The sequence below is a fragment of the Dromiciops gliroides genome, chromosome 5, assembly GCF_019393635.1.
Source record: "Dromiciops gliroides isolate mDroGli1 chromosome 5, mDroGli1.pri, whole genome shotgun sequence".
Taxonomy (NCBI): Eukaryota; Metazoa; Chordata; class Mammalia; order Microbiotheria; family Microbiotheriidae; genus Dromiciops; species Dromiciops gliroides.
In genome coordinates, this window is record NC_057865.1 from 272981217 (window position 1) to 273008556 (window position 27340).

A 27340-nucleotide genomic window follows, 5' to 3' on the forward strand; every position below is an offset into this window, starting at 1 on the left:
CCAGATTTGAACTTGCATTTTCCTGACTCCAGGGCCAGTGCCCTATTCAGTGGGCCACCTAACTGCCCCTAATCTTGACTCTTTATGGATCCCTACCCTCCCCAACTCCTAGGGCTCTCTTATTCCAATATTTTTGGTATTTATTTTGTATACGTTTATGTTGTTCTTGTTTCAATTGTTTTTCAGTCACATCTGACTCTGTGAACCCTGTATGGAGTTTTGTTTTTGTTTGTTTTTTGTGGGGCAGTGAGGGTTAAGTGACTTGCCCAGGGTCACACAGCTAGTAAGTGTCAAGTGTCTGAGACTGGATTTGAACCCAGGTCCTCCTGAATCCAGGACTGGTGCTTTATCTATTGCACCACCTAGCTGCCCCCCTGTATGGAGTTTTCCTGGCAAAGATATTAGAGTGTTTTGCCATTTCTGTCTCCAGTAGATTGAGACAGAGGTGAAGTGATTGTCCCAGGGTCACACAGTTAATGAGTGTTTGAAGCTGGATTTGAACTCAAATCTTCCTTACATATATGTCTACATGCAGCCCTAGCACCTAGCACAGTACAGCTGCTTCATGATTTCTAAGCAATGGCACTAGTTTGGGGGATCTGGACTACCAGGGAAACTAAAGAATATTAAGGTTGAAGGAAACAGTAGAACATAGAATGGCAGGGCCCTTAGAACAAAGAAGATAAGAGTTGGGAGAGACTTTGTCATATGGCATGTCACAGTTAAAAAGGACTTTGGGATGTCAGGGCTAAAAAGGATCCTAGAATACAGGTTGTCAGAACTAGGCAAGACCTTGGAACATGGAATGTCAAGGCTAGATCTTAGAACACAGTGTTAGGGCTAGCAGGACCCTTAGAACATAGAAGTTAGAAATGGAAGAAGTCCTAGAATATTGAATGTCAGGACTGGAGAAGGGGACTTGGAATACAGAATGTCAAGACCTGGGAGGATCTTAGAACTTCAGAATCTAGAACTTAGGATTTAAAAAAAAATAACAAACATTTTAATTTAAAGTTTCGAGTTCCAAATTCTATCCCTCCTTCCTTCCCTCCCCTCCCCCTCCCTGAGACAGTAAACAATCAGATACAAGTTATACATGTGCAGTTATGTAAAACATTACCATATTAATCATTTTGTACAAGAAAACTCGAATAAAAGAAAAAAATGAAAGTAAGTAAAAAATAGCATGCTTCAGCCTGTGTTCAACCGACATCAGTTCTTTCTCTAGAGGTGTATAGTATGCGTCATCATTAGTTCTTTGGGATTGTCTTGGATCATTGTATTGCTGAGAATAGTTAAGTCATTCACAGTAGAACCTAGGATTTTGGAGCTGAAAGGGATCTTAGAACAAGGCATATCAGAATTGGGGAGGACCTTGGCGCAAGTGTGGGGATGGATTCCATGGCACCTCAGATTCCTTCCAATTCTAAATCTAGAATCCTATGATCCTTCAATGGATGTGACCCAAATACAACATCCACCTCCCTTCCAGCCACCCTTTTTTTAAGAGGGGGGAGAAAGTGAAGGGCACAGAGGGTCACCTTCCTTGATTTCCCCATCTGTAAAATGAAGGGGTTGGTCTCAGTGGCCTTCAAAGTGCCTTCCAGCTCCAAATCTTGGATCATATCATGGGGGGGGGGGGCGGGGCATTGAGGGTTAAGTGACTCATCCAAGGTCACACAGCTAGTAAGTGCCAAGTGTCTGAGGCTGGATTTGAACTCAGGTCCTCCTGAATCCAGAGCTGGTGCTTTATCCACTACACCAACTAGCTGTCCCCAGATCATATCATTCTAATCCTGTCTATGTAACTTTGGGCAAACAGCTTTCCCTCCCTGGGCCTCAGTTTCCCCAACTGTGAAATAAGGATGATAATAATGCCTGCTTTTTTCCTGTGGTGGTGGCTATTTGTGAAGTGCTTAGCACAGGGCCTGACTCAGAGTCACTTAAATACTACTTAAATGCTTGTTCCCTTCCCAGGCTTGTACCTGTATCTTAATCTCTGATTAGCAATGAAAGTGACTTAGTATCACATTCTCTACCCTCTTCTTTGTTTTTTAATAGACACAAAGACCCCCGAGGGGTTAAGTGACTTGCCCAGCATCACCCAGGTAGTTAATAGTAGAGATTTGACTAGACTTTTGAGTCTGTCTAGCCTCCAAACAGGCCTCATCCCTGTAACCGGGAAGCCACAGGGGTTATTTTAAAATAACTCAGCTCCTAGCTAACAGCACCTCTATCCAGTAGGAAGAAATATGGGGAGTATTTTTTTTTAGTTGGGGAGCCATTTTTTATTTTATTTTTATTAACACTTCAGAAGACTTTAAATGAAAAGGAACCATGAGTGTTTATGGAGAGCCAGAGGCAGGCCGAGCTCTTAGCCCAGTGAGAAGCAGTAGGAATGCCAAAAGTCAGACTATTGGTTATGGTGAGAGCACACAGGCCCAGCATATGGTCTATTAAAATGTAGCCGGGGCACCAGGCCAGGGAAGGCTGGGAAGGACCTCCTCACGGACCTGCTCACAACCAACTCCATTTCCATGGGCAACAGGAGGGTCCAAAGCTTAGCCGGTTTTGGCTGGCTGATTTTGGTTTGGCTTCTCCCATACGACAGTTTCCCAGTGCCAGGGAATAACAGAATCCCACTGCAGACCACAAGAAAGGGCCCCCTTGGAGCTGAGGGAGTCAGCCAATTCCGTCTGAGAGCAGAGAGTTGGAGACAAGAGTACATACAGGCTTTTATCTGCCAGCCTATTATTCTTAGATGCTGGAAATAGGGTTGGTGTTTGCAAGGGGGTGCGTGCGCATGTACACATATGGCCTTGGGTGCAAAAGGTAGGGCCAGGTGATGGCTGATGGGAAAAAGGACTCCTTGGATTCTGTTTGGCCTTTTTTGTTGATATAATCAGAAAGGATGGTGCTTTGTCCACTTATAAATGATAGAGAAAGTACCGACCTGCCTTGGTAGAGGGAGCTTCCTAACCTGAGAGTTCTCTGTCCTAAGGAAATCACAGACTCAATCCTGGTGGTGGTCGGCATCAGCATCAGCATCATCATTCTCCTCTTCCTCCCTTTCCCCTCCTCATCTCTTGTTATTTTTTATGTATTCATATTTAATAGAAGTTTTAAAAGGATGGGTATTGAGGTACTATAGTGGTAACTACCAAAATGATCCCTCAGCTCTATTGGATCATGAATCTTTCTGAGTTTGGTATACATAGGGCAGCAGAAGGATTACCATGTTTGGAGTCAACTGACCTGAGTTTGAAGCCCACGTCTTAACTCCCTGGTGTGGCTTTGGACAAGTCATCCAATCTCTCTGGGCTGTTCTTTCCTCTTGTATAAAATGAGGAGGTTGGACTGGTTGGCCTCTGAGGCAGTGACCCCATGATCCCACAAAGTCCTACTGGATTTGAGGGCAGCAGTATCTGAGTGTGGATCTTGCCTCAGACTCTTATCAGCTGTGTGACCCTGGGCAAGTCTCTTAACCTCTGTTTGCCTTGGTTTCTTCATCTACAAAATGAGGATAATAATAGCACAACTGGGTTATTGTGAGGATTAAATGACATATTTATAAAGTACTTCGCAAATGCTGAAGAGCTATTTGGTCTTTTCTTTTTCTTTCTTTCTTTTTCTTTTTTGTGGGGCAATGAAGGTTAAGTGGCTTGCCCAGGGTCACACAGCTAGTAAATGTCACGTTTCTGAGGTCAGATTTGAACTCAGGTTCTCCCAAATCCAGGGCCGGTCCTTTATCCACTGCACCACCTAGCTGCCCCCATTTGGTCTTTTTTTTTTTTTTTAATATGCCACTGACCCTTTTGGCAGTCTGGAGAAGCCTTTGGATTCATAATATTTTTAAATGTTTAGAATGAAGTACAGAGTATTACAACAGAAACCAATTAAATTGAAATTAAGAGGTATTTCTTTCTCCAAGACCCCCTGAAGTCTCTCCACAATCCCCTAGCATGTGGACCCCAGGTTTAGAGGCCCTGAGCTTTCTGAATATCAACTATGATCATGCTTTAAATGAGAAAAGTGTTCTTGAGTCGGGCCACACATCCCTACAATTGGATTTTTGAAGGTGCAGGGTCTGCGCAGGCGCTGACTTACAGCCAGCTTTTGATTTGTTGTCCTAGTGATGTCACCATTCCAGCATTCCAGGTGAACTCTGGCTAACTGGATTCCTGTTAATACAGGAACCAGGAGCTGCTTTGTTGCCTCTTTTGCTGTTCTTTGGGTTCCCTTGGGCATCTTGGTCACGGGACATTATGTTAGTTCCCTGCATCTGTTGTACCAGCCCCAGCCCCAGAGGAGATATGAGTATTGAAGCACCAGCTTTAAATGTTAATTCCCTCCCCTTATACACACACACACACACACACACACACATACACACACACACACACACACATACACACACACACACACACACACACGATCAGGAGGTACGTCTGGCTAGCGTTTGCATCACTTTGTAGGGTCTGCTATGAGGCTCCTGTGTTGTAAGCCATAATGGCAATCTAACCAAGGGACAGGGTTAGGGCTCCAGTATTGCTCACACCTGATCCAAGCCCTCCTCCCTCCCAATGAATGTCATTGATGGTTTGGGGATTTCTCCATAGTAAGTGTCAAATGTTGGCCATGGTAGGTATGATATGCTTGGGACTTTGCATCTATTTCTTGTTGAGTTCAATCTGAATAAAACATCGATCATGTTGCCCCAGCTCGTGAAAGATGCCTAAAGCAGATGTCAATCTGCCTGCTAAATGCCTGAGAACATTTTCTGAGAATTCTTTGTTGAAATGATCAAAAAGGACAAATGAGCATTCTTTAAAAAGCTCTATATGAACAATACGGAATAATAACGATATTAGTAACAGGGACTGGACTGGTGGTATCGTTTGTATAGGGAACTTTCATAGGAAGAACAGCATTAGCTCATGTGTCTTTAGTCTTTTGTCTTTACAAGCTGCCCCTCATCCCCTTTGTTTTTAAATAGATCTCTCCTTCCCTCCCAGACAGCTTTTCCCTGTAGCAAAAAGAAAAGAAAAAAGAAAAAAAGAAAAGGATTAAGAAGTTCAGTTTTCTCTGCAAAATTAACTAATATATTAGCTGAACATGATGGTATATGCAGTGTTCCTTCCCTATAGTGCCCTGCCTTTTCAATAAAGGGAGGGAAGTACATTGTTTCCATCTCTTTTTTTAGGAACATGTTGCTCATCAGAACTACCTAGTGCCCAGTTTGTGTTGCTGTTCTTTTCAGTTACATTGTAGTCATTGTGTATGTTGATTTATTGGTTGTGTTTACTTCACTGAGCACCATGGTTCTCTGAATTCATCATTTTTTCTGGTACAGTAATATTCCATTACTTTGTTTAGCCCTTTTCCATTTCATGGGCAAGTAACTTAAGTATGCTTCTTCCAACAGCTCGAGGAGGAAGGTAGCTAAGCATTGCCATCATGCTCATTTTGTAGATGGGGCAACTGCCTATGTCCTGAGGCTGATGACATTACTATTGTTAGTGCCAAGACTCACCACCTCAAGGTCCAGTGCCCCTCCCACATCACACTCTCTCTTTTCCAGGGTACAACCTGGAAAAATACCAACCTCCAAGTCTCTCTTTTAGTTCTGGTTGCTGACCTCCATCTCAGTGCTAATCCTGGAGGAAAGGGCAAGTCCAGGGACCATGACAATCCTTGGGGACAGAACTACCTGCTGTCACAGTTATCTCACTAATCTGTTTCTTCCATGGACCTTGGGGTAAGAAAGTTGGGAATTCAGAGGGCATCTACACTGGGAGGAAAGAAACCTTGGGAAAAGAGGGCCTGGGGCTTTTTCATTCTCCAAAGGGATTGGTAGCTTTGGGAAAATTCTCTGTAGTAGCCTTGTGCAGGAGATGGTGGGTCTAATTTTGGTTAAGTGAATCATTTTTGAGCAGTGAGATCTTTAGGTTACAGGGTATTGACATTTTGGCCATTTTCTTAGCATAATTGCAAATTGCTTTCTGAAATGGTGGAGCTGGTTCACAGCTTTCAATAAAGAACATTTTTTTCTTTTAAACTTTTATTTTTTTCCAGTTAACTAGCATTTATTTTCTTTCTTTAAAAATTTTTTTTGTGTGTGTGAGGCAATTGGGGTTAAGTGACTTGCCCAGGGTCACACAGCTAGTAAGTGCCAAGTGTCTGAGGCTGGATTTGAACTCAGGTCTTCCTGAATCCAGGTCTGGTGCTTTATCCACTGCGCCACCTAGCTACCTCTAACTAGCATTTATTTTCACTTCCCATGTCCTCCCTCTCACCTTCCCTCACTGAAGAAAAGAGTCAGTAGTCAATAAGCATTTATTAAGTGTCTGTTATGAGCCAGGCCCTAGGGATACAAAGAAAGGCAAAAGGCAAGATGGGGCAGTGAATAGAGCACTGGGCTTGGAATCAGGAAGACTCATGTTCATGAGATTAAATCTGGCCTCGCTGACTTTCTAGCTGTGTTTGACCCTGTTTGCCTCAGTTTCATCATCTGTAAAATGGAGAAGGAAATGGCAAACCACTCCAGTATCTTTGCTAAGAAAACCCCAAAATAAGGTCACGGAGAGTTGGACACAACTGTACAACAACCACCCCTCAAGGAGGTGACAAAGTCCTTCTAACAAATAGGAGTTGCATGAGGCAACCCATAGAGTCTTTTACAACCTTAAAATTCTTCGATTCTATGCAATAATCTTAGAACACACTTATAAGGCAACAGAAATAAATACACATGGGCTTTAATGGGGGGAGGGGGAAAGGATTATCTTGTTATTAATGGTGTGAAAGATTCTATTGGCATCTTCCTGCATGCATAATCATGCAAAGTATAAGTCCTTTTCACTAGGGAGTTTCAATCTAAAACCTTTAGTTGAAGTGATATTCTGAAGAAATCATTAGCTTTCCCACCCTAGAGTGGAATAGATTCCCTTTGGGTTGAATTTTCATTTCCTCTGGCACCATAATTGTACCCCATCTCCAATTCCATTATTCTCTCTCCAAATACCCATATAGACAGGCCAGCCATTTCTTGTGAATCAAAATTTAATGGGGAATTAAAAATGAGCTGATTGATTCAATGCCTACTAGGTAGAGTAGATAGGTTTGATTGTCCTGAAACCATGGCAAGCTATTTAGTGGAGTCCGCCATAGGTGACCCCTTGCTAGGTTGCCAGGCAACAAAAAGCATGAATCCCATTATTCATTGTTATGAAATATTCCAGGCGACTGGAGGGCTTCTCTGTCTCCTGACTCCACTTCACGTCTGATAGGCCCTGACCTTGTGGTTATTTATGGTGGAAGCTTCCACCATCTACCTCACTTTCCCATTCAAAAGCCTTTTCTTTTTTGATTTCTTTTTGTTGTTGTTAATGAATCTAATTATCAACAAACCAACATTGCAATATAAAAAGAAACAGAAGAAAGGGGATAGTATATAAAACCATGAATCCTGTTATACTTTATTTTTTAAGTACATAATACATTTAAGGTAGTAACAAAATTGCCCTGTTTCTATCACTTAAGCTTCTCTTTCCTTTTTTTTTTTTCTGTGCATTTCATTGATGTTCTTTTTTGGTATCTCTATCTTTATCTACTACTTGCCTACCTTTTCTAAAACAGAAACCTTTTCTTATAATAAATAAGCAAAGTCAAGCTAGGAGTTGATATTTCTTGGCTTCGTCTGAAAATGGGAACATCTCCTCCCTGATCTCTTCTAGGAGTGGGGAGGCATGCTTCATTAGGGGCTTCTGAAGTCATGATTGGGCTCATCATAATCTTAATTTTTTTCCTTCATATGATTGTGGTCAGTGTGTAAATTGTTCCCCTGATTCCATTCCATTTACTCTGTATCAGTTCATAAAAGTCTTCTCAAGTTTCTTTGAATTCTTCATATTTCTTATCAACTTTTTTAAAAAACATTTTTTGACTGGATTTCCCTATGTTACTCAGGGTAGAAATGCACTGGCCGCTCATGGAATCGTCCCACCAATAATCAGCATGGAAGCTTTGACCTCCATTTATAATCTAGGCTATTTTGCTCCTCTTGAGGCAAACCTCGCTCCTCCCTAGGACACTATATTGATGCTGAATCTAGCACAGGTGCCTGATTGGCTTTAGTCCCACTGAAACTCAGAACTCCTGAGCTAAGATATATCTATCAATCTTTACCTCCTCCAGTAGTCCATTGTATCTTTCATTTCTAAAACCCTCTTTTTCCTCCCCCCTCTTTTTTATTTATTTATTTTTTTGTTTCTAGGAAGGAAGGAAAGAAGGAAACAAGCAAGCATTTTTAAAGTTCCTAATGTGCAAGGCCCTGTGCTAAGCCCTTTACAAATATTATCTCATCAATCTTTACAACATTCCTAAATGCTATTATTCCCATTTTACAGTTGAGGAAAATGAGGCAGAGTGATTAAGTGACTTGCCTAAGGTCACACAGGTAGAGCCCTGTCCTGTTTAGATCCTATTGGCTTCTGGTCATCACTGGTATCTGAGCAGTCACCTCCTTTGGGAGTTTGGTCAAAATCCTTCGGGGCTCTTCTCCCAGAAATCCTGTTTTCTCTGTTATCTTCATGTACTTAGTCCCTTCTTCTCTCAGTAGATTATTATGAGCTGTTATCCTGACTCTTTATTCAGGATTTGATATTATTTTGATTTCTGATCTTTTCATATGCTTTTGCCTCTTTTAATATTGTGGTTCGAACAGCTAAGTTGCACCAGACCTGGAATTGGGAGGACTCATCTGAGTTCAAATTTGGCCTCAACTTACTAGTTGTGTTCCCCTGGGCAAATCATTTAACCTTTGTTTGCCTTAGTTTTCTCCTCTGTCAAATGAGCTGGGGAAAAAACGGTGGGGGAGCAGCTAGGTGGCGCAGTGGATAAAGCACCAGCCCTGGATTCAGGAGGACCTGAGTTCAAATCCGGATTCAGACATTTTACATAAACTCACTAACTGTGTGACCTTGGACAAGTCACTTAACCCCCATTGCTCTGCTCCCCCCCAAAAAAATGAGCTGGAGAAGGAAATGACAAACCACTTCAGTATCTTTGCCAAGAACATGCTAAATGGGGTAACGAAGAGTCAAACACAGTTGAAACTACCAAACAACAAAAACACTAAGTCACAGCTTCATAGGTTTAGTGCTTGAAGGGACCTCAGAGACCCTCTAGTTTAACCTGTTCATTTTATAGTTGAGGAAACTGAGGTTCAGGTTGGTTGAGTGACTGGCCCAGCTGGCAAGTACCTGAAGCAGGATTTGGGTCCAGAACTCTATCCACCACAAGACTGCTTCCATCTGTAAATGAAGCTAGAAGAGAAACTCGGTCTGCCCAGCACCTAGACATCAGCATAGACACAACATTGACAGTGTTCAAATCCCAGCACTGCCACTTACTGCCCTGTGCCCCCCATGGGTCATTTCACCTCTGTTAGACTATGAGCTCCTTGAGGGCAGGAATGACCTCCTCCTTGTCCTCCTCCTCCTTTTCCTTCCTTCCTTCCTTCCTTCCTTCCTTCCTTCCTTCCTTCCTTCCTTCCTTCCTTCCTTCCTTCCTTCCTTCCTTCCTTCCTTCCTTCCTTCTTTCCTTCCTTCCTCCCTTCCTCCAGCACTTAGCATGGTGCCTGGAACATAGTAGGTGCTTAATAGATGTTTGCTGACCAACTGTCTGAACCTATGGGTTTCAGTTTGCTCATCTGTAAATGCCCTTTTCAACTTGGATTTAAGATCCTCAGTATTAAACTACCTGCTTTCAGCTTGAAACCTATGATCCTATAAAGACCCAAGGATACTCCCAAGTTGGTGGTGGTTCTTTAGTTGCTGTTCAGTCACATACAACTCTTTGTGACCCCTTTTGGGATTTTCTTGGCAAAGATACTGAAGTGGTTTGTCATTTCCTTCTCCAGTTCTTTTACAGTTGAGGAAACTGAGGCAAACAGGGCTAAGAGACTTGTCTAGGATCACACAGCTAGAAAGTATCTGGGGCCACATTTGAACTCAGGTCTCCCTGACTCCAGGGCTGGCAGTCTCTTCACTTTACCACCTAGCTGCCCCTGCCCCTAAGGTAGTGAACTCTAAATTCCCATGAGGTATGCTACAAACGTTTGGCCTAAGGGGCACTTTTAATATGCTGGCTGTGAAATTTTGCAAGTTGTTTTTGGCATCAATTTAGCTATGAGTGTGAAAATGAGATCAGGTGGAGCCAACAGAATTCAGTTGGTGAAATGTGGGTTAGAGTCCAAGATACTGGCAGTGAATAGAAGTATTCCCTCCCCCCCCCCCCAGAGGAAGCTGATACCTGGGAGTCTGTCCTAAGACTTCTGAATTCCAGCTCTAAGAATTAGCAGGAACTTTTTAAAAAGATATTAATTTTGGAGATTTACATACTTGCTTTAAAAGTTCCAGAGAATAGAATTTGATTTGATTCTCCCTTCCCTTTCCCTTCCTTTCCCCTCTCTTTCCTTCCCCCTATTTTCCCTTCCCCTCCCCTTCTTTTCTCCTCCCCTTTTCTTCCCTTCCCTTTCTCTTCCCCTTCCCCTTTCTTCCCTTTCCTCCTTTTCTCTTCCTTTCCCATCTCCTTCCTTCTCTTCTCTTCCTTTCCCTTCCTTCCCCTTCTCTTCCCTTCCTTTTCCCTTCTTTCCCCTTCTCTTCCCTTCCTTTCCCTTCCCTTCCCCTCCCCATTTCCTTCCTCTTCCCTTCTCCTCCCCTCCCTTTATCTTCCCTTCCCATCTCCTTCCTCCTCTTCTCTTCCTTTTCTCTTCCCTGCCCTTCCTCTCCCCTTCCCTTCCCCTCCCCTCTTCTCCCTTCCCGGGACCCTGGTCTAGGCCCGACTTGGGCCTCGGGGGACCCTCTGCACCCCCCACCCCCAATCCTGCGGCCCAGGCTGGGCCTCCCTTCCTGTACAGACGTACTGACGCCTCCGCCCTGTCCTCTTGTCCCCACAGAACATCATCAAGAAGGTGATCGGCCAGAAGTTCGTGTACAAGTTCGTCTCGTTCCCGGAGATCCTGAAGATGGACCCGCACGCCGTGGAGCTGAGCCGGGAGAGCCTGCTGCTGCAGGAGGCGGCCGATTGCCAGGCGGCTCCCACGGAAGGCCGCGAGGGCCGCGGGGAGCAGCCCCAGCAGCCTCCGCCGCCGCCGCACAAGCACGGCCTGGCGGCCCTCAAGAGCACCAGCCGCAACGAGTACATCCACTCGGGCCTCTACTCGTCCTTCACCATCAACTCCCTGCAGAGCCAGCCCATTAAGGTGGAGAAGCTGGACGAGCCGCTGGACGGGGCGGCCCCGGCGGACGAGGTCAGGACGGTCATCAGGTTTGTGACCAATAAGACAGACAAGCAGCTCCTGAGGCCCGCGGTGTCCCTGCCCTCCACCTCGGAGGCCTTCCTCACCTCCTCGGTCTCGGCCCACATCTCGTCCTTAATGCTGCCCAGCGCGGCCAGCGTGGCCTCCACCTCCCCGTCCTCCTCTCGCTCCCCTTCCCTGTCCCCGGCCTCCCCGCTGCCCTCGGAAGCCAGAAGTCTCTTCCTGGAGGCCAGCTGCCGGGATCCGGACTCTCTGGAGCCTCTGAATCTATCCTCAGGCTCCAAGACCAAATCGCCATCTCTTCCCCCAAAGGCTAAAAAACCCAAAGGTTTGGAGATCTCTGCCCCGCCGCTCGTCCTGTCCAGCAATGACATCGGCTCCATTGCCCTCAACAGCCCAGCCCTTCCCTCGGGATCTCTCACTCCGGCCTTCTTCACAGCACAGGTAAGGCCCCTCGTCTGAGGCTGTCCAGGGCCCCAATGGTGGGGCCCGGTTCTGGGGAGCCAGGACAGAGGGCCCAGAGCTTGCAGGCCAGGCTCATTCTGCATAGTCATGGTCAGAGGACAGTCATCCCTGTGAAATGGGACCTCTGTCACCATGGAAACACACCCATGAAATGGGACCGGTGTCACCATGGAAACATGCATAGTTACTCTTCTTCCCTCCACAGAGAACACTAACAGGAGAAATGTCTGGATGTTGGTCAGGGATGTGTCCCTATTAACTTGGATCTCTAAGTTCTTGTTTACACCATTGTCAGCTCTTTGATTCCCATTAGGGTCCTTCTAAATTAGACTGCATCAAGTCATCATCCCCAATTCACAGACAGGAGGAAGATGAGGCTCAGAAAGGCAAATGAGTTTAAGGTTACAGGATGATGAACTCTGTATTATAGACCAGGGGAAACTGAAGGTAACTGCAGGGGAAGGGTGGAAGTCAACAAGCTCTCACTGGGGTAGGAAGGAGGAGAAAATAAGCATTTATGTGGCACCTACTGTGTGCCAGAAACTGTAAGCACTGGGGTACAAAGAAAGGCAAAGACAGTCCCTGCCCTCAGGGAGCCTACAGTCTTTGAAGGAGGCTCTCTCCTCCAGAGCCATCTGGGTCCAATGGCAAGAAATACATTAGGACGACTGGAGATGGCCCCGCCTCAGGTACTTACTATGTGACCCTGGGCAAGTCATTTAATTGGTGCCTGCCTCAGTTTCCAAATCTGTAAAATGGAGAGAACATTACCTACATCACAAGGTTGTTGTGGATAAAAGAATATTTAAAAGTGCTTTGAAAAATTATAGTGATTTATAAAGGTTGGCAATTCCTTATTTCCTGGAGGACAGGAAGTGTTTAGTGTTTGTTTTGTCTATCCAGGGCCTAGCACAGTGCATGGCACAAGATGGTACTTAATAATCACTTGGTTATTGGCTCTTTTGGGGAACCTTGTCTCCTACCACCCAGTCCTCAGCATGAGTGAGAACAATAGGTCGTGCATCTTTGCCATAATATCAAATGAGGTTTTATACATGTGCATACACCCATCTCTATGGAGCACTTTGTAACATTAAAGTGAGATCAGGGAAAGCTAGGTGGCGCAGTGGATAAAGCAGGAGGACCCGAGTTCAAGTCTGACCTCAAACATCTGACACTTACTAGCTGTGTGACCCTGGGCAAGTCGGTTAACCCTCATTGCCCCACAAAGAAAACAAAAACACAAAACAAACCAAAAACAAACCAAAAAAGCCATTAAGGTGCGATCTTAATGGTAGCAATTACATTACTATAGAGCATTTCCCAGTCTACTAGGGGTTGTCCTCAGTACTGCCTTGTGAGGCAGGTAGTGGAAATGTTTCTCTTCCCATTTTACAGATGAGGGAGCTGAGGCTCTGAGATGAAGGGATTTGCCCAAAGTGTCACAGTTCATGCATGGCCCAGCCACAAGGCTAGCCCGTGGCCTTGGCCTTCTGAGTCTAGTCCTGTTTTCTTTGCACCCTCTTTCCAGTACATGTGAGGCGGTGGGGGAGGAGGATGACACGGGGCCAGTGAGCCAGATCGATTCCAAGAGCTCTGGCAGTCATCAGGGTGACAGATGTCTCAACCAGATGGCCTTTTCCTCCCAGGGAGAGCTTGTCAGGACAGCCAGAGGGGCTGCAAATAAGCTCAGCCACAGTTAGACTCATATCATGTCAAAGCTGGCTGGGCCCGAGAGAGGCTTATGCTTTTAAAATGAGGAAGCTGAAGGACAGAAGTGACCCAGTGACCTTAGTGGCTCTCGGCTTGTTGGTCTTTACCCACCATTCCTCGAGTCTGAAGCCTCCGCTTGTCTGGCTGGGGCTCCGAGGTGATGTTGGGATCTTAGATTTCAGAGCGAAGGACCCAGGGGCCCAGGGCAGAGGCTCTCTCTTTCTCCCACCCCTCACTGGGTTTTCAGATCACAGAGGGTGGCCAACCTTCCTCATTTTACAGACAAGGAAACTGAGCCTAGACAGGTTAAGTGAATGAAATCATGAAAAGTGGGATGCAGTTGGTACATTTTCTACTGTCTGCTTTATGTGGGAAATGATGCTCTCTCATGCCTATTCTGGCTTGACTTGGAGGCAAGAAAACTAGAAGAAGCCTTGGAGGTGGCAGATAGATCTGGAATCAGGGAGCCCAGGGTTCAAATTTGGTTTGAGATACTAGCTTGTGACCTTGGGCAAGTCACTTGACCCTAACCTGCCTCAGTTTCCTCATCCATAAAATGGGGGTGATGATAATAGCATTTACCACGTATGGCGGTTGTGAGGATAAAATGAGCTATTTGTAAAGCTCTTTGCAGACCTAAACGTACCATATAAATGCGTGCTGTTATTTTTTCAGATAAGGAAACTGAGGCTCAGGCAGGGAAGGGGACTTGACTGCAGGAGCTTAGAAGAACCTTATGCGAGTGTGAGGAAGATCAGCTTTGGCCTTGCCCGAGTCCACATACAGGCCGTGACATAGGTGGCATGGTGGATGAGAATTAGGGATAGATTACAGAATGTCAGAATGGGTTTCTATCCCATTCAAACCAGGAATTTTTGCACTAAGCAAAAAATGTCATGAAACTAAATGTTCCAGGGACAGTCCAGATCTCTAGGGCTTGGAATAAAAGTTGTTTGGAAACTGCAGACCAATTTGGACGGTCACAGAACGCTCTCCCATGAAATTCCTTTGCTCTTAGAATAGAAAAAACAAAACACTGTGAAAATGTCAGGAGTCCAGGAATGGTCTGAAACTACGCTGGGGCGGATGGGGTTCTGGTCCTGGTTGGGTATTTGTACGTCACCGTTTCTGGAGACCTGGTTCCAACAGGCTAAGAATGTGACCTGATAACTGCATCCTTCCACACCCCAGCAGCCTCAGAAGAAGTCTGATTTCTCACCCTTCATTTAGTCATTCAACAAGCATTTCTTGAGTCCCTACTATGTGCTAGGTGAAGGGGAAATAAGGACAAGATTGTTTCTGTCTTCAAGGAGATGCCTTACCACTGGAGGGAAAGAACAGATACACAGTTGTATAGTGAGAGGCAGTGTGGTTCAGTGGGTAGGGTGCCAGACTTGAAGGCAGAAAGACCAGGGTTCAAATCCTGCCTCAGACACTTACCAGGTGTAAGTGACTCAGGGCAAATCGCATCACATCTTGGGGTCTGTTTCCTCATCTCTGAAATGAGGGGATTGGTGTCAGTACCTCCCCCCGAAATCTATATCTATGGTCACATAAGGAAATAAATACAAAATAATTTCTAAGGAGAGATGTGGGAGTGGCATTTAAGTTAAGCCTCCAAAGAATTCCGGGGCAGGTGAAGAGGGAGGGTGTACTAGGAATGAGGAAAACCTGTGCAAAGGGACAGAACAGTCATCATCAGGCCAGTGGCCCTGTGGGTCCTGCCTGAGAGGATTAAGAGCACTGAGGTTCCAGTCTCAGGGACTTGGGTTCAAATCTGACTTCTGACCCTTACTTCCTGTGTGACCGAGGACAACTCACTCTGTGTCTCTGGGCCTCAATTTCCTTTTATGCAAAATGAGGGGGTTGAGCAGAAGGCTGAACTCATGATCTCAGTAAAAGGGTTATTGAACATGAGAGGCCGTTTAGCTCCACCCCCCTTATTTGGCAGATGAGGCCCAGAGAGGGAAGTGATTTGCCCAAGATCATATCATGGCTTAGGGTCAGAGTAAACGAAGACCAGAATTCAGGTTTCCGGGTTCCATTCCCCTCACCTGAAACAATGTTAGCTGCATAGCACGATACATTTGACAACGTGCTTTCTTCAGAACTGGAAAAAATAATAGCTAGCACTCACTTGGGGCTTTAAGGTTTTAAAAAATTCTTCTATGTTGTCATTTGATCCTCACTACTGTGAAGCAGGTGGCTGTCATCCCCATTTCACAGAGAACACCAAGGATGATGGGGGTTAAGGGACTTGACTGGGGTCCCATAATTAGCAAGTATCTATGACAGGAGACATCCTGACTCTATACCTTGTGCTGTCCATCTGCTGGAAATTAGTCTTTTTTTTTGTGATTGGGGGGGTGGTGGTGGTGGTCTGGATTTATATCATCAGGGTAGAGCATTCCCGCTAAGGAACGTCCCTCCCCAGGTGCAGCCCTGTGATTCATCTGTCTCATTCGCCATATTCAGAATCCTGAACTTGGTCACAAAGCAGGTAGATTCACCAGCAGAGTAGGGATATTCAAGTCCCGAGATGTTTTTTTTATAAGCAGCAACAAGCAAACATGGATGATTCAGCACTGACGTTGTACTGGGCTTTGTAACCTTAAAGTTGGCATCCTTCTTTCATTTCCTAAGTTGATGTGATGACTTGAGGCTATAGTCATATGCTAGGTATGAGATACAGTTGGGTGTGGATGTGTGTTGGGGGGGAGGCGGTTTGCCAGGTAGGGGCAAGATGGGAGGGCTTTGGCTTGTCAAAAGAACACACCCAGCCCTCCATCTCTTTACCTGCCAGTGACTTCTCCAGTGCAGGACTCCCAGATGGGTTTAATTCACAGCTGATCAGGGCAAGGAGGCCAGACTGAATGATGTCTCCAGATCCTTCCCAAGCCTAACTCATGCATCCCAAGAATGCCAAAACCATCCAGTTGGAACCTGGCATTTGTGCGGTCCGATATAGATTCAGAGCAGGAAGCTGTTCAGCCCTCTGAGTTCAGATTGTTTTGGTCCCAAACTGAGATCTCATTGCTGTAGAGAATGTCTGAGGAAACTCCCTCTATCAATGTAGATGGGTGCCTACTCTGCAAATTGTAGTCTCAGGGACTCTCTTGGGGCATCTAGAGGTTAAGTGATTGGCTCAGGGCCAATGTAGAAATTAGATTTTGTCTTATTGAGTTGTCCTCCCTTAAAAGGATGGAAAACGTGGTGGTAACTACCCTCATTCTCTATCATCTGGCTGTGTAAGGAGGGGATAGGAACTGGACTTGTGTCTCTATCAGTGCAGAGGAAGTATTGGTACAAAGACCCTCTCTACCAAATGGAGACCCAGAATTGCTCATACACTGGAGAGCTCCCCAGGGGTTTTGAGATGAAGTGACCTCCCCTCCCTCCTCCCTCTCTCTCTCTCTCTCTCTCTCTCTCTCTCTCTCTCTCTCTCTCTCTCTCTCTCTCTCTCTCTCTCTCTCTCTCTCTCTCTTTCTCTCTCAGCACTCCCACTTAAGTCACTTACCCAGAGTCATTCAGCTCGTAGCCATCTGAGGCTGGATTTGAACTCACATCCTCTTGGCTCCAGGGCTAGTGCTCCATCCCCAGTGCCACCTAGCTGCCCTGCTAGTACTTTTATTTTTTTTTTGTGGGGCAATGGGGGTTAAGTGACTTGCCCAGGGTCACACAGCTAGTGTCAAGAGTCTGAATCCAGATTTGAACTTAGGTCCTCCTGAATCCAGGGCTGGTGCTTTATCCACTGTACCACCTAGCTGCCCCCCCCCCCAGTACTCTTAATTTTCCTTTTGGCCCCGGGGCAGAAGAACTCCCACAAGGCAGGCTGGGTTTGCCCTTCAACTGCCCCTCGAGGTCTCCTGCTTGCACCCACTGCCATTGTTTTTCTTAGAATCATGGTATTGCTTTAAGGCTGAGCCATTATAAAATGCCTTCAAGAGGATGACTGCAGAGGTGCAAATGATGATTTCCCAAGTAGGGGTGAGGATGGCCGCACCCTGTAGCCTCAGTGAGTTTGGCTTCAACTCTGGGCAACACAACACATTATTTAAAGGGATGGTTAGTGCACATCTAAAGAAGGAAGCAGCCATTGCAAAGAGCCACCATGGTTTCAGTAAGGATAGGTCATGCCAGACTTACCTTGTTTTCTTCTCTGACATAATTTCTAGAGTTGGTAGATGGGGGGGGGCTGTAACAACAGTTAGATTTTAGTACAGCATTTGAATAAAACTTCATACTTTCTTGTGGACAAGCAGCAATTCAGGCTAGACAATAGCGTAGTCGTTTGGATTTGGGACAGGTTGAGTGGCTGTAACCCAAAGAGTAGTCACTGATCGTTAAATGTTAACTTGGAAGGAGATCTCTTGAGCAAGAGTTCTTAACTTGGACTATATGAACTAAAAAAAAAATCCATAACTATGTAAATGGAATTGATTTCCTCTGTAATCCCATGTATCTTATTTTACACATTTAAAACCATCATTCTGTGAAGGCTTCATCAGATGGCTAATGGGCTCCGTGACTCAGAAAAGGTTAAGAAAATCCCTGCTCTGAGTGAGTAGTGCTCCAGGGAGCTATTCCTGGCCTTACATGGTTTAACATTTTTATCAGTGTCTTGGATAAAGGCCTGGAAGTCATGCTTATCAAATCAGCAGATGACATAAAGCAAAGAGAAAACGAACCTGTTGGAGCCAAATGACTGGAGAAACAGGATTGGAAGAGATTTTAGACAGGCTAGAACATGGGGAGGACAGGAGCAAGATGAAATTTTAATGGGGATTAATGGCGTGTCTCATGCTTGGGTTCAACACAGTTAGAAACTGGAGAGACATGGCTGAGCAGTGGTTCTTCTGAAAAAGATTTGGGGATTTTCATGGACTGCAGATTCGGATATGAGTCAGTGGTATGATATGGCAACCAAAAAAAAAAGTCATTACTAGACAGAATGGGAAGAGGGAGGGAAAGGATAAGTATTGTGCCCCTGGTATTGTGCTAAATGCTTTACAAGCCTTAGCCCATTTCATATCATTTCTTAACTTAGGGTCTGAGAACTTGAACATAGTTGGTTTCTTTTGTTGTTTTTTGTGTTTTGTTTTATGCATTTAAAAATCAGATTCTGAGAAGGGGTCCATAGGCTTCATCAGACTGGCTGCCCACTGGAGTTCTCCTGCCCTCTGCCTGCCTCAGACAACACTGGGAGTACTGCGTTTTGTTCTGGGACTGATATTTTAGGAAAGACATTGATATGCTAGAGAGTAGTCAGAGGAAGGGAAGGCAAGATGGTGGCCGGCCTTGAGTTCATGCCATCTGTGAACTGGCTAAAGGACTTGGGGATGATGGGCCTTGAGAATTGAAGACTTAAGGGGCATGCAGTCACTCTCTTTAAGAGAGGCAGTCAGGGGCAGCTAGGTGGAGCAGTGGATAAGCACTGGCCCTGGATTCAGGAGGACCTGAGTTCAAATCCGGCCTCAGACACTTGACACTTACTAGCTGTGTGACCCTGGCCAAATTACTTCAGCCTCATTGCCCTGAAAAAACAAAACAAAAACAAAAAATAAAGTGATGGAGGACCATCCATGCCCACAGGACAGAAGGAATCCAGGATTGGGTCTTAGGAAAGAGGCCAAGACTTGATTTAGGAATCATCCATATTTCAACTGATTTCTTTCCACTCTTAATTGGAAACCTTGTGTACGCTGTCAGAGGCAAATGCCTGGAAGTGATGGGAAGGAAAGAGGAAAGAACAAGCACTTATTAGGTGCCCCCTCTATGCCAGGCTCTGTGCTGAGCCCTTTACAAATGTCACCTCATTGGATCCTTGCGACAGTCCCGAGGTAGATGTTATTATGACCCCCATTTTATAGTTGAGGAAACTGAGGCAGTGAAGTTAAGTGACTGGCCCTTGAACTCAGGCCCAGTGCTTTATCTGCTGCACCAGTGTTCTTCAGTCTTCCTTAGAATATGCTTTATTTTTTCACTCCTTAATTCTGTCACTAGAGAAAAGGCAGTGAGCCATGGTGGATAGTGAGCTGTCTTTATAAGTGGGTGAGATCCAAGCCTCACTTCTGACACCTGCTGGCTGTGCGACTCTGGGCGAGTCACCTGGTGCCCTAATCACTGCTAAGGTGAAGGGTGGGTGCTCAGTTGCTCGCTGGACAGCTCCCTTCCCTAATGAAGGCTCAAGTCTCCTAACATTTCACTGTAACATTCTGCTCTGGTAATAAGGATAACATACTTCCCGGCAAATTAAAAATCATTGGCAGTCGATTGTATTGGGAATATGGCCCATGATGCATCTAAAGTCTGCAGCCCTGCCATTCTCAGGTTTCCAAACCATACCCCACCCACTCTCATGGGAGGAGGAGGAGGCAGCAGCTGTCTTTACCCTCCCTCCCCCTTTCTCATTAGGTTTCCCCTAGGGGAGAGCAGCCCCCAATGGGGGGAAGAAGATCACTCACATACCTCCCTCCTTCCCCTGGATAAAACAAATGCCTGTAGTCCTGGGGCTTAGGGATTGCTAGAAGTAGGAGGGAGTGGTTGGTGCAGTGGCAGCCCTCTGATGGGAATTCTCCTTTTCCTTCTCTCCTCCATTCTGAACGACCCACCATTCTCACCAGTCCTGGCCGAGGCCTCAGTTCTTTCACAGGCGGCCCCTTCCCGCTCACCGGCCCCAAGATGTTGTCCTTCACTAGAGGAAAAGGCTAAGGAAAGCTGACAGAAGTCAGAGTTAGCAGAAGCTTGAGATCAGGCTTCCCCTGAACCTTCCCAAAGCGATAAAAGATTGTAAATCTAGGGCCGGCTGTCATTTTGCACATGAGGAAACTGAGGCTGAGAGAATTCTAAGACCAGAAGGTTTTAGAGTTGGGGCTTCAGGGATCATCTATTCTAACGTCCTTGTTTTGAGAGATGAGGAAACTGAGGCTGATGTAGAGTTGGTGTATGATGAGGGGTTATCTGTTCTAATTCCCTTATTTTACAGGTGGGGAAACTGAGGCCCAGCGACTTGTAAAGGGGTCATGGTATCATAATCTTACAGCTGGAAGGGACCCAGTGGTTATCCAATTCAACTCCCTCATTTTCAAGATGAGGGAAACCGAAACTTAGGGAGGTGACTTGCTAAAGGTACTAAGCATCGGAGAGAAGATGTGAACCCAGGTCCTCCGACTCCATTGCTGTGTTCTTTGGGACTCTATCACCATCCCTCACCAAATGTTTTCTCCTTTAAGATGATATGATCTTCACGGAGAAGAGGGATGGAAAGGGCAGGCGAGAAGAAGAGTCGGTATCACTGTATTTATTGGCATATATGTCAGATAACATTTTAAAGCTAAAAAGCATTCAAAACATTCTCTTCAAGCTACTGGATCTTTAGGGTACAATCTGGTGTCTTCCCTTGTGATTGAAATGTGCAAAAATCTCAAATCCCCCCATGGATGCAGATTTTGGAATGCCGACTCTGCCTGAGGGCCATACCCTGCCAGGCGCAGCCTGCCTGAGTGCCCCTCATGTGCCTGATGTTCAGTCAGACTGGCCCGTTCTCCATTCTCCATAGGTGAGGTGGGCATTCTCTCTTTTGCTCCTGTACCATGCCCAGAATGCACTCTCCTGTTTTTTTTTTTTTGATTGTTTGTTTGTTTTTGAGGGTTAAGTGACTTGTTCAGGGTCACACAGCTAGTAAGTGTCAAATGCCTGAGGCCAGATTTGAGCTCAGGTCCTCCAGAATTCAGGGCCAGAGCTTTTATCCACTATGCCACCTAGCTGCACCCGACTAATAGCTTTTAAGTTGAAGTAGCATTTGAATTCAAGCCTTCCTGTCTCTAAGCTTTATCCAAGATGCTGCATGGATGTGCCCCATAAGGCAAGCCAGTGGAGCATTTCTTTTCACATGCCTATAGGCTAGCACACAGATGAGCACTTAATGAATACTTGGTAATTGATTATCTATCTATATATTATTCAAAGGATTAATTACTTTTTTTGGGCTAGACCTTTGGTTTGCCTGATATAGGGAAATCCCTACTGGAGACCCTCCCGCTGCCAATGCCCATTGGCTCCCATTCTTCTGTTCATAGCCTAGCAGAGTTGTCCGTTACTGAGAGGTAAGGCGACTTGCCCAGGGCCACCCAGACAGAACGGGTCAGAAGTAGGACTTGAACCCAGGTCTTTCTGACCCTGAGGCCAAATTTCTATCCACAAGCTCATTTTAGTCGTCTCCTCCAGATGGTCTTGCTTGGTTTTTGGGACTTTTTTATTTAGCCGGCACATCTGTTTTTTGAAGCCTTGCTCTCTAAGTGGAATGCCAGCCACTGGGCAGTGGCCTTCGTGGCCACCCGTTCAGGCTTAGAAAGGGCAGCTGCCATCTCTGGGGCTGGAGGGAGTGTCCTCCCCCCAGCTGGGTTGGAGCCCTTCATGCATATGGGCACTGGGACCTTGGAATACTTCCTCCATGAAAAATTGATGAGGGGCCCTCTTGTGGTTGGACATGGGAACATGTAAAGGCTGGAGTCTTCAGCTGAGTGTGGCTATTGGCGCCTAAGGTTATTGATTGCCCGGAATGAGCTGTCTTTTCCATGCCTTCAATGCTGATCTCAGTAATGGTCAAGAATTATGGTCCATTCTCCCTCACACACAGATAGTGCAAGACCCTGGGAGAGGGTCAGAGTTTGATGTTAGAGAGCATCCGGGCCAACCTGCTCTTGTTACAGATGAGTAAACTGAGGCCCCAAGTGGTTAAACTCAGGATCTCACAGGTAGGAAGTGGCATGAACCCAGGCCCTCCCTCTCCTTCCACTGGACTACGCTGCCTCCCTGGCAGTGATGCACACTTAATTTCTCTCTCTCTTTTTTGGGTGGGGCAATAAGGGTTAAGTGACTTACCCAGGGTCACACAGCTAGTAAGTGTCAAGTGTCTGAGGCTGGATTTGAACTCGGGTCCTCCTTAATCCAGGGCTGGTGCTTTATCCACTGTGTCACCTAGCTGCCCCATAACCAGGTCTTGCTCATTCTTAGCCCAGGACTATCTCCACATAGAGGCTCAGCAATATATAAGATGAATAAGGCATTCATTTTAATAATTCATTTTTCTATCTCTATCCCCAAGGTCTTGCACACTGTCTGGCATTGTAGTAGATACTTAAATAAATGCTTATCGACTGATTAATTGTATGCACATTCCAACACCTCCCCTCCCCCCAGAGAAGGAAGGGAATGTATGTTTTCTTGTTCCCTGGAGAAGGGAAGGGAAGGGAGAGTGGAGCTTGGTCATTATAATTTCATAGTGTTGGGTCAAAGTGCACTTTAGAGAAATGACATGGAGAGTGAAGGAAGCAAAGCCAAAAGAACAAGATACCTGGTGTTGGGCACAACAAATAAACTTAAGTATGTGCCCTGTGCCTGGCACATATTTGTAGGTTTAATAAACAAAGCTGAGGTTGAGCCAAATTGTGACCAAATGATTAAAGCTAAAGTCACATCATCGTCCTTAAAAAATGGTGGTCTATGGAAGTGGTAGGTCTCACATATGGTCTTTGGACTGTCACTTTTGTGGCTATTTTTTTCCCCCTTTCATCCTTTAATTTTTTAGTTGTTGTTTGGAGACAATGAGGGTTAAGTGACTTGCCCAGGGTCACAAAGCTACTATGTGTCAGGTCCTTATGGCTCCAGGGCCAGTGCTCTATTCATCTTGTAGCTACTTTTGCCGAACTCTTTTGGGGGAGGGGGGAGAGATATACATGATGGGGTATTGATCGGTGTGTCTGATGGGTCAAAACAAAATAGCCTAGTCCCTGGCACTTATGCTTAATAAATGCTCATTGAATGACAAAGATCTATCAAGGAAATATAAACTCATTTTAGTGATTACATCTATTAATTAACAGCTAGGACTTTAAGGATTACAAAGCATTTAATCCACACTAGTCTGGTGAAGGAGGTGCTATTCCCATTTTGCAGATGAGGAAACTGAGAATGAGGGAGCATTTGCCAGGTTAAGTGAATTGCCCGGGGTCACACAGCTAGTAGCGATATGGGGGCAGGCTTCAACTCCTTTCTTTCTGATATTTTTATTTTATTTTATTTTATTTTGGTAGGGCAATGAGGGTTAAGTTACTTGCCCAGGGTCACACAACTAGTAAGTGTCAGGTGTCTGAGGTTGGATTTGAACTCAGGTCCTCCTGAATCCAGGGCCGGTGCTTTATCCACTGTGCCGCCTAGCTGTCCCTCAAACTCCTTTCTTTTTGACTCCATGTCTGAGCTGAGCCAAGCAAGAGCGTGAGCCTTCTTCCCTCCTGGCAACTCCCAGAGAGCCACAGAACTCAGGATGTTTGTCCTGATTTAACTCAAGGCAGACTTCCCTCACAACTGAAGGAGCATCTAGCATTTTGCAGTCTGGGACACTCTTGGCATCTGCTGCCATCCCTCTCAGACAAAGGCCTCCGCTGACATCACGAGCCTCTCAAGGGGAGGCTGCCTTGTCAGGAGCAGCTCCTGAGCTGCTAGAGCTGAGCTTTCCCTGCAGAGGACAGGAATGTTGCCAGAGGCCCCGGGTCAGTGTTTCTAGCCAACCTCTGGCTGGCTCAAAGATCAGGGATTTCTTATTCACTCTGGGCTCAGTCCCCTGGGAAATCCTGCGTTTTGGCCTCAAACAGAATCTGGCATGAGATGGATTGCTGGCCATGGCCAGAAATGATCATCTATGTTGTCTCTTCCCTCCCCCTGCCTGGCTGGGATGAAATCTGGAACCAGAGAATAAGCTTCCAAAGAGGTAGCTGACTATAGTGTGGAGCACTGTTTACACTGTCAACTGATGGGCTGATCAGTTTTGCTGACCTGAATCCCCCCTTCCCTTTTATTAAAGCCTGGGGAGGGCTTTCTGGCAAGTGGTGGGAAGGCATTAGACTTCAACATGGAGGTGATGTCAAAAGAAAAGATGACATCACTTAAAAAAAAAACAATTTACGGCGCAGCTAGGTGGTAGAGTGGATAAAGCACCGGCCTTGGTTACAGGAGGACCTGAGTTCAAATTTGACCTCAGACACTTGATACTTACTAGCTATGTGACCCTTGGCAAGTCACTTAACCCTCATTGCTCTGCCCCCCCCCATTAGCATTTGAAGGCTCATTGCTGAAAAGACCTTGATAATGATAATGGGGGTTAAAAATTTTAATTTCGTTTGGTTCATGTGTTTGATTTCTTTGTTGACCAACATGGTAGGAGGCAATCTGGGAACAAGGTGAATTCCCAAAGGGTAGACAGGCCTGGCAAGGCATCTTCTTAGAGCAGGGACTTGAAACAGTCTTTCCTGGGTCATGGACCCCTCTGTCAGTCTCATGAAGTCTACGGACCCTTGCTCAGAAACATGGTTTTAAATAATTGAAGGAAACGTTCAATTCAGTTCAATGTTAGTGAAAATTTTTTCCTGTTCATGTTCATTGTCCTCCTGAAAGCTGTCTGTGGACCTGAGGTTAAAAACCTCTTTCCTAGAACCTCCTCTTGCTTGGGGGAAGGGGCAGCAGATGGGAACCTGTGGAAATTGCACGGGGTTGGGAATCACTTTCCATATTTGTGAAGTGACAATATTGGCCTAAATATGCAATCCCTAAAAGTACCTTCCATTTCTCAAGCTGGGTTCAAGCCTCTACTTCATTACTTTACTATTCTTTGTGGCCTTGGGTTAGTCACTGTAACTTCTCTGGACCTCAGTATCCTCATTTGTAAAACAGACTTGTAATAACCTTCCTTCCTTTCCATACTGTGTGGATATGAGGATCCGAAGAGAGATGTAAAAGAGCCTTAAAAATGGGGCAGTATAAAAGCAAGTAGGTGGTACAGTGGATAGAGCCCCAGGCCTGGAGTCAGGAGAACTTGAGTTCAAATGTAGCCTCAGACATTTACTAGCTGGGTGACCCTGGGCAAGTCATTTCACCATTTGCCTCAGCTTCCTCATTTGTAAGCTGAGCTGGAGAAGGAAGTGGCAAACCACTCAAAGATCTTTGCCAAGAAAACCCCCAACTGGGGTCATGAAGAGTCAGGCATGAGGGATTTAAAATTTTCCTTTTCTAAAGGAACATGTTTGTTTCAATAGTCAGATCATACTTTTTTTGGGGGGGGGGTGAGGCAATTGAGGTTAAGTGACTTGCCCAGGGTCACACAGCTAGTAAGTGTTAAGTGTCTGAGGTCAGATTTGAACTCAGGTCCTCCTGACTCCAGGGCCAGTGCTCTATCCACTGAGCCACCTAGCTGCCCCTAGAGCATACCTCCTTTGAAAAAGTACAAGGTTGTGACCCACAGACCTTTCCCTTCTACCCCCCCCATTCCTTTGAAATGACTTCATAGTTATATTGTTTTTATTTTGTATTTAAGTATCTGGGCCCATGCTCTATTGCTTCCAATAGAATATAAAATCTTGTACAGAGGGACTATTGCACTTTTGGGAAAGATCAATTTGGTAAAATGTTTCTCAGGAAGGTTAACTGTTTGGTTTCCCTAAAAGAATGGAAGCCCTTGGGGGCAGCTGGGTGGCACAGTGGATACAGCATGGGTCTTGGATTCACGAGGACCTGAGTTCAAATCCAGATTCAGACACTTGACACTTATTAGCTGTGTGACCCTGGGCCAGTCACTTAACCCTCATTACCCTGCAAAAGACAAAAACAAAAACAAAAAATACCTCCCAAACAAAACAAAGAATAGAAGCCTTTTGAAGTCAGGGGCAATTCAACTCAATCCAACTAGGATTTCCTAAATGCCTTCTGAGTGAATGAACGAATGAGCATTTAAGCACATTCTATGAATGAATGGAAAAGCCGTAAATGAACTAATGAATAAAATAAAATGTCTTCTCTGTCTCAGGCACAATGGGATTGAAAGGGATACCCTGGTATTCTGCTTTAAAGATGACACGAGGTCATTTCTGCAGAAAACAACATAGGTGAATGTGCTGTGTTTGCATTGTAGAGTCCAAGTGGATTGCTGCTGACGCCCAGCCCGCTGCTGTCTAGCATTCACTTCTGGAGCAGCCTGAGCCCGGTGGCCCCGCTGAGTTCAGCCCAGCTGCAAGGACCCAACACTTTGTTTCAGGTGAGTTTCCGACATGAATGTGCTGCCGCCGCCACTCTGGGTACCTGTTGCTAGGGGCAGTTCAGGAACAGTGAGGTTTTTCCCTCTACATCAGGACAGGAGGTGAGGCTGAGAAGTGGAGGATGAGAAAATGTTTGCAAGCCTTGGTGACTAGGAGAGGTGGAGTGGTAGAAAATGAGCGTGAGAGGATGGTTCAAGGGGAAAGAAAATGAATTTCATCTTGGGTGTGGTTTTAGATGGTGACAGTTGGACCCAGGTCCTGCCTCCAAGTCTGGGGCTCTACCTAGATAAATGTCATAATGAATTACAGAAGGGACCCCAGAGGCCTGCTAGTCTGATCCCTTCATTTTACAGATAATGGTTTGCCCACCGTAAGCATCAGAGGCAAGATTTGAACCCAGTTCTCCCTCTAACACATCCCTGCTATAAAATCTCAACCTCTAGGACTGTGGCTTACAGGCAAGATGCCAGTTCCAAGGTCTCAGAGGTGAGATTTGAACTCCTAGCTTCTCAGGCTTGTTTATCCCCCATGTCTCCTGTGTAGGACTTGTCATTTCTTTAGAATGTTAATGGGCATATGGCATTCTGCTTTCAAACATTCCATCGCATCTGCTTTGGCTGCGTCTCCAGTGATGGATGTGCTAACTCTATTACCACCCCATAGTGGGGGATTCAGGGTTACTGTGGATTTGTTTTGGATCCTGCCTAAGTTGCAGGACGATGCCGTTCCTTGCATGTAGCTCTCAAGACCAGGT

General features: G+C 45.6%; 1 protein-coding gene across 2 annotated transcripts in view; it reads left to right on the forward strand.

Moving 5' to 3' along the window:
• Positions 1-27340, forward strand: part of ELK3 (ETS transcription factor ELK3) — a 94471-nt gene that overhangs the window by 58302 nt on the left and 8829 nt on the right. For both annotated transcript variants that reach the window (XR_006353204.1, XM_043965662.1), the window contains exons 3-4: positions 10961-11767; positions 26463-26585. Coding sequence is in view for 1 of the 2 variants with exons in the window: in XM_043965662.1 (XP_043821597.1) it covers positions 10961-11767; positions 26463-26585 (930 nt within the window). In the remaining variant the exon portion in view is untranslated. The remainder of the gene's footprint in view (positions 1-10960; positions 11768-26462; positions 26586-27340) is intronic.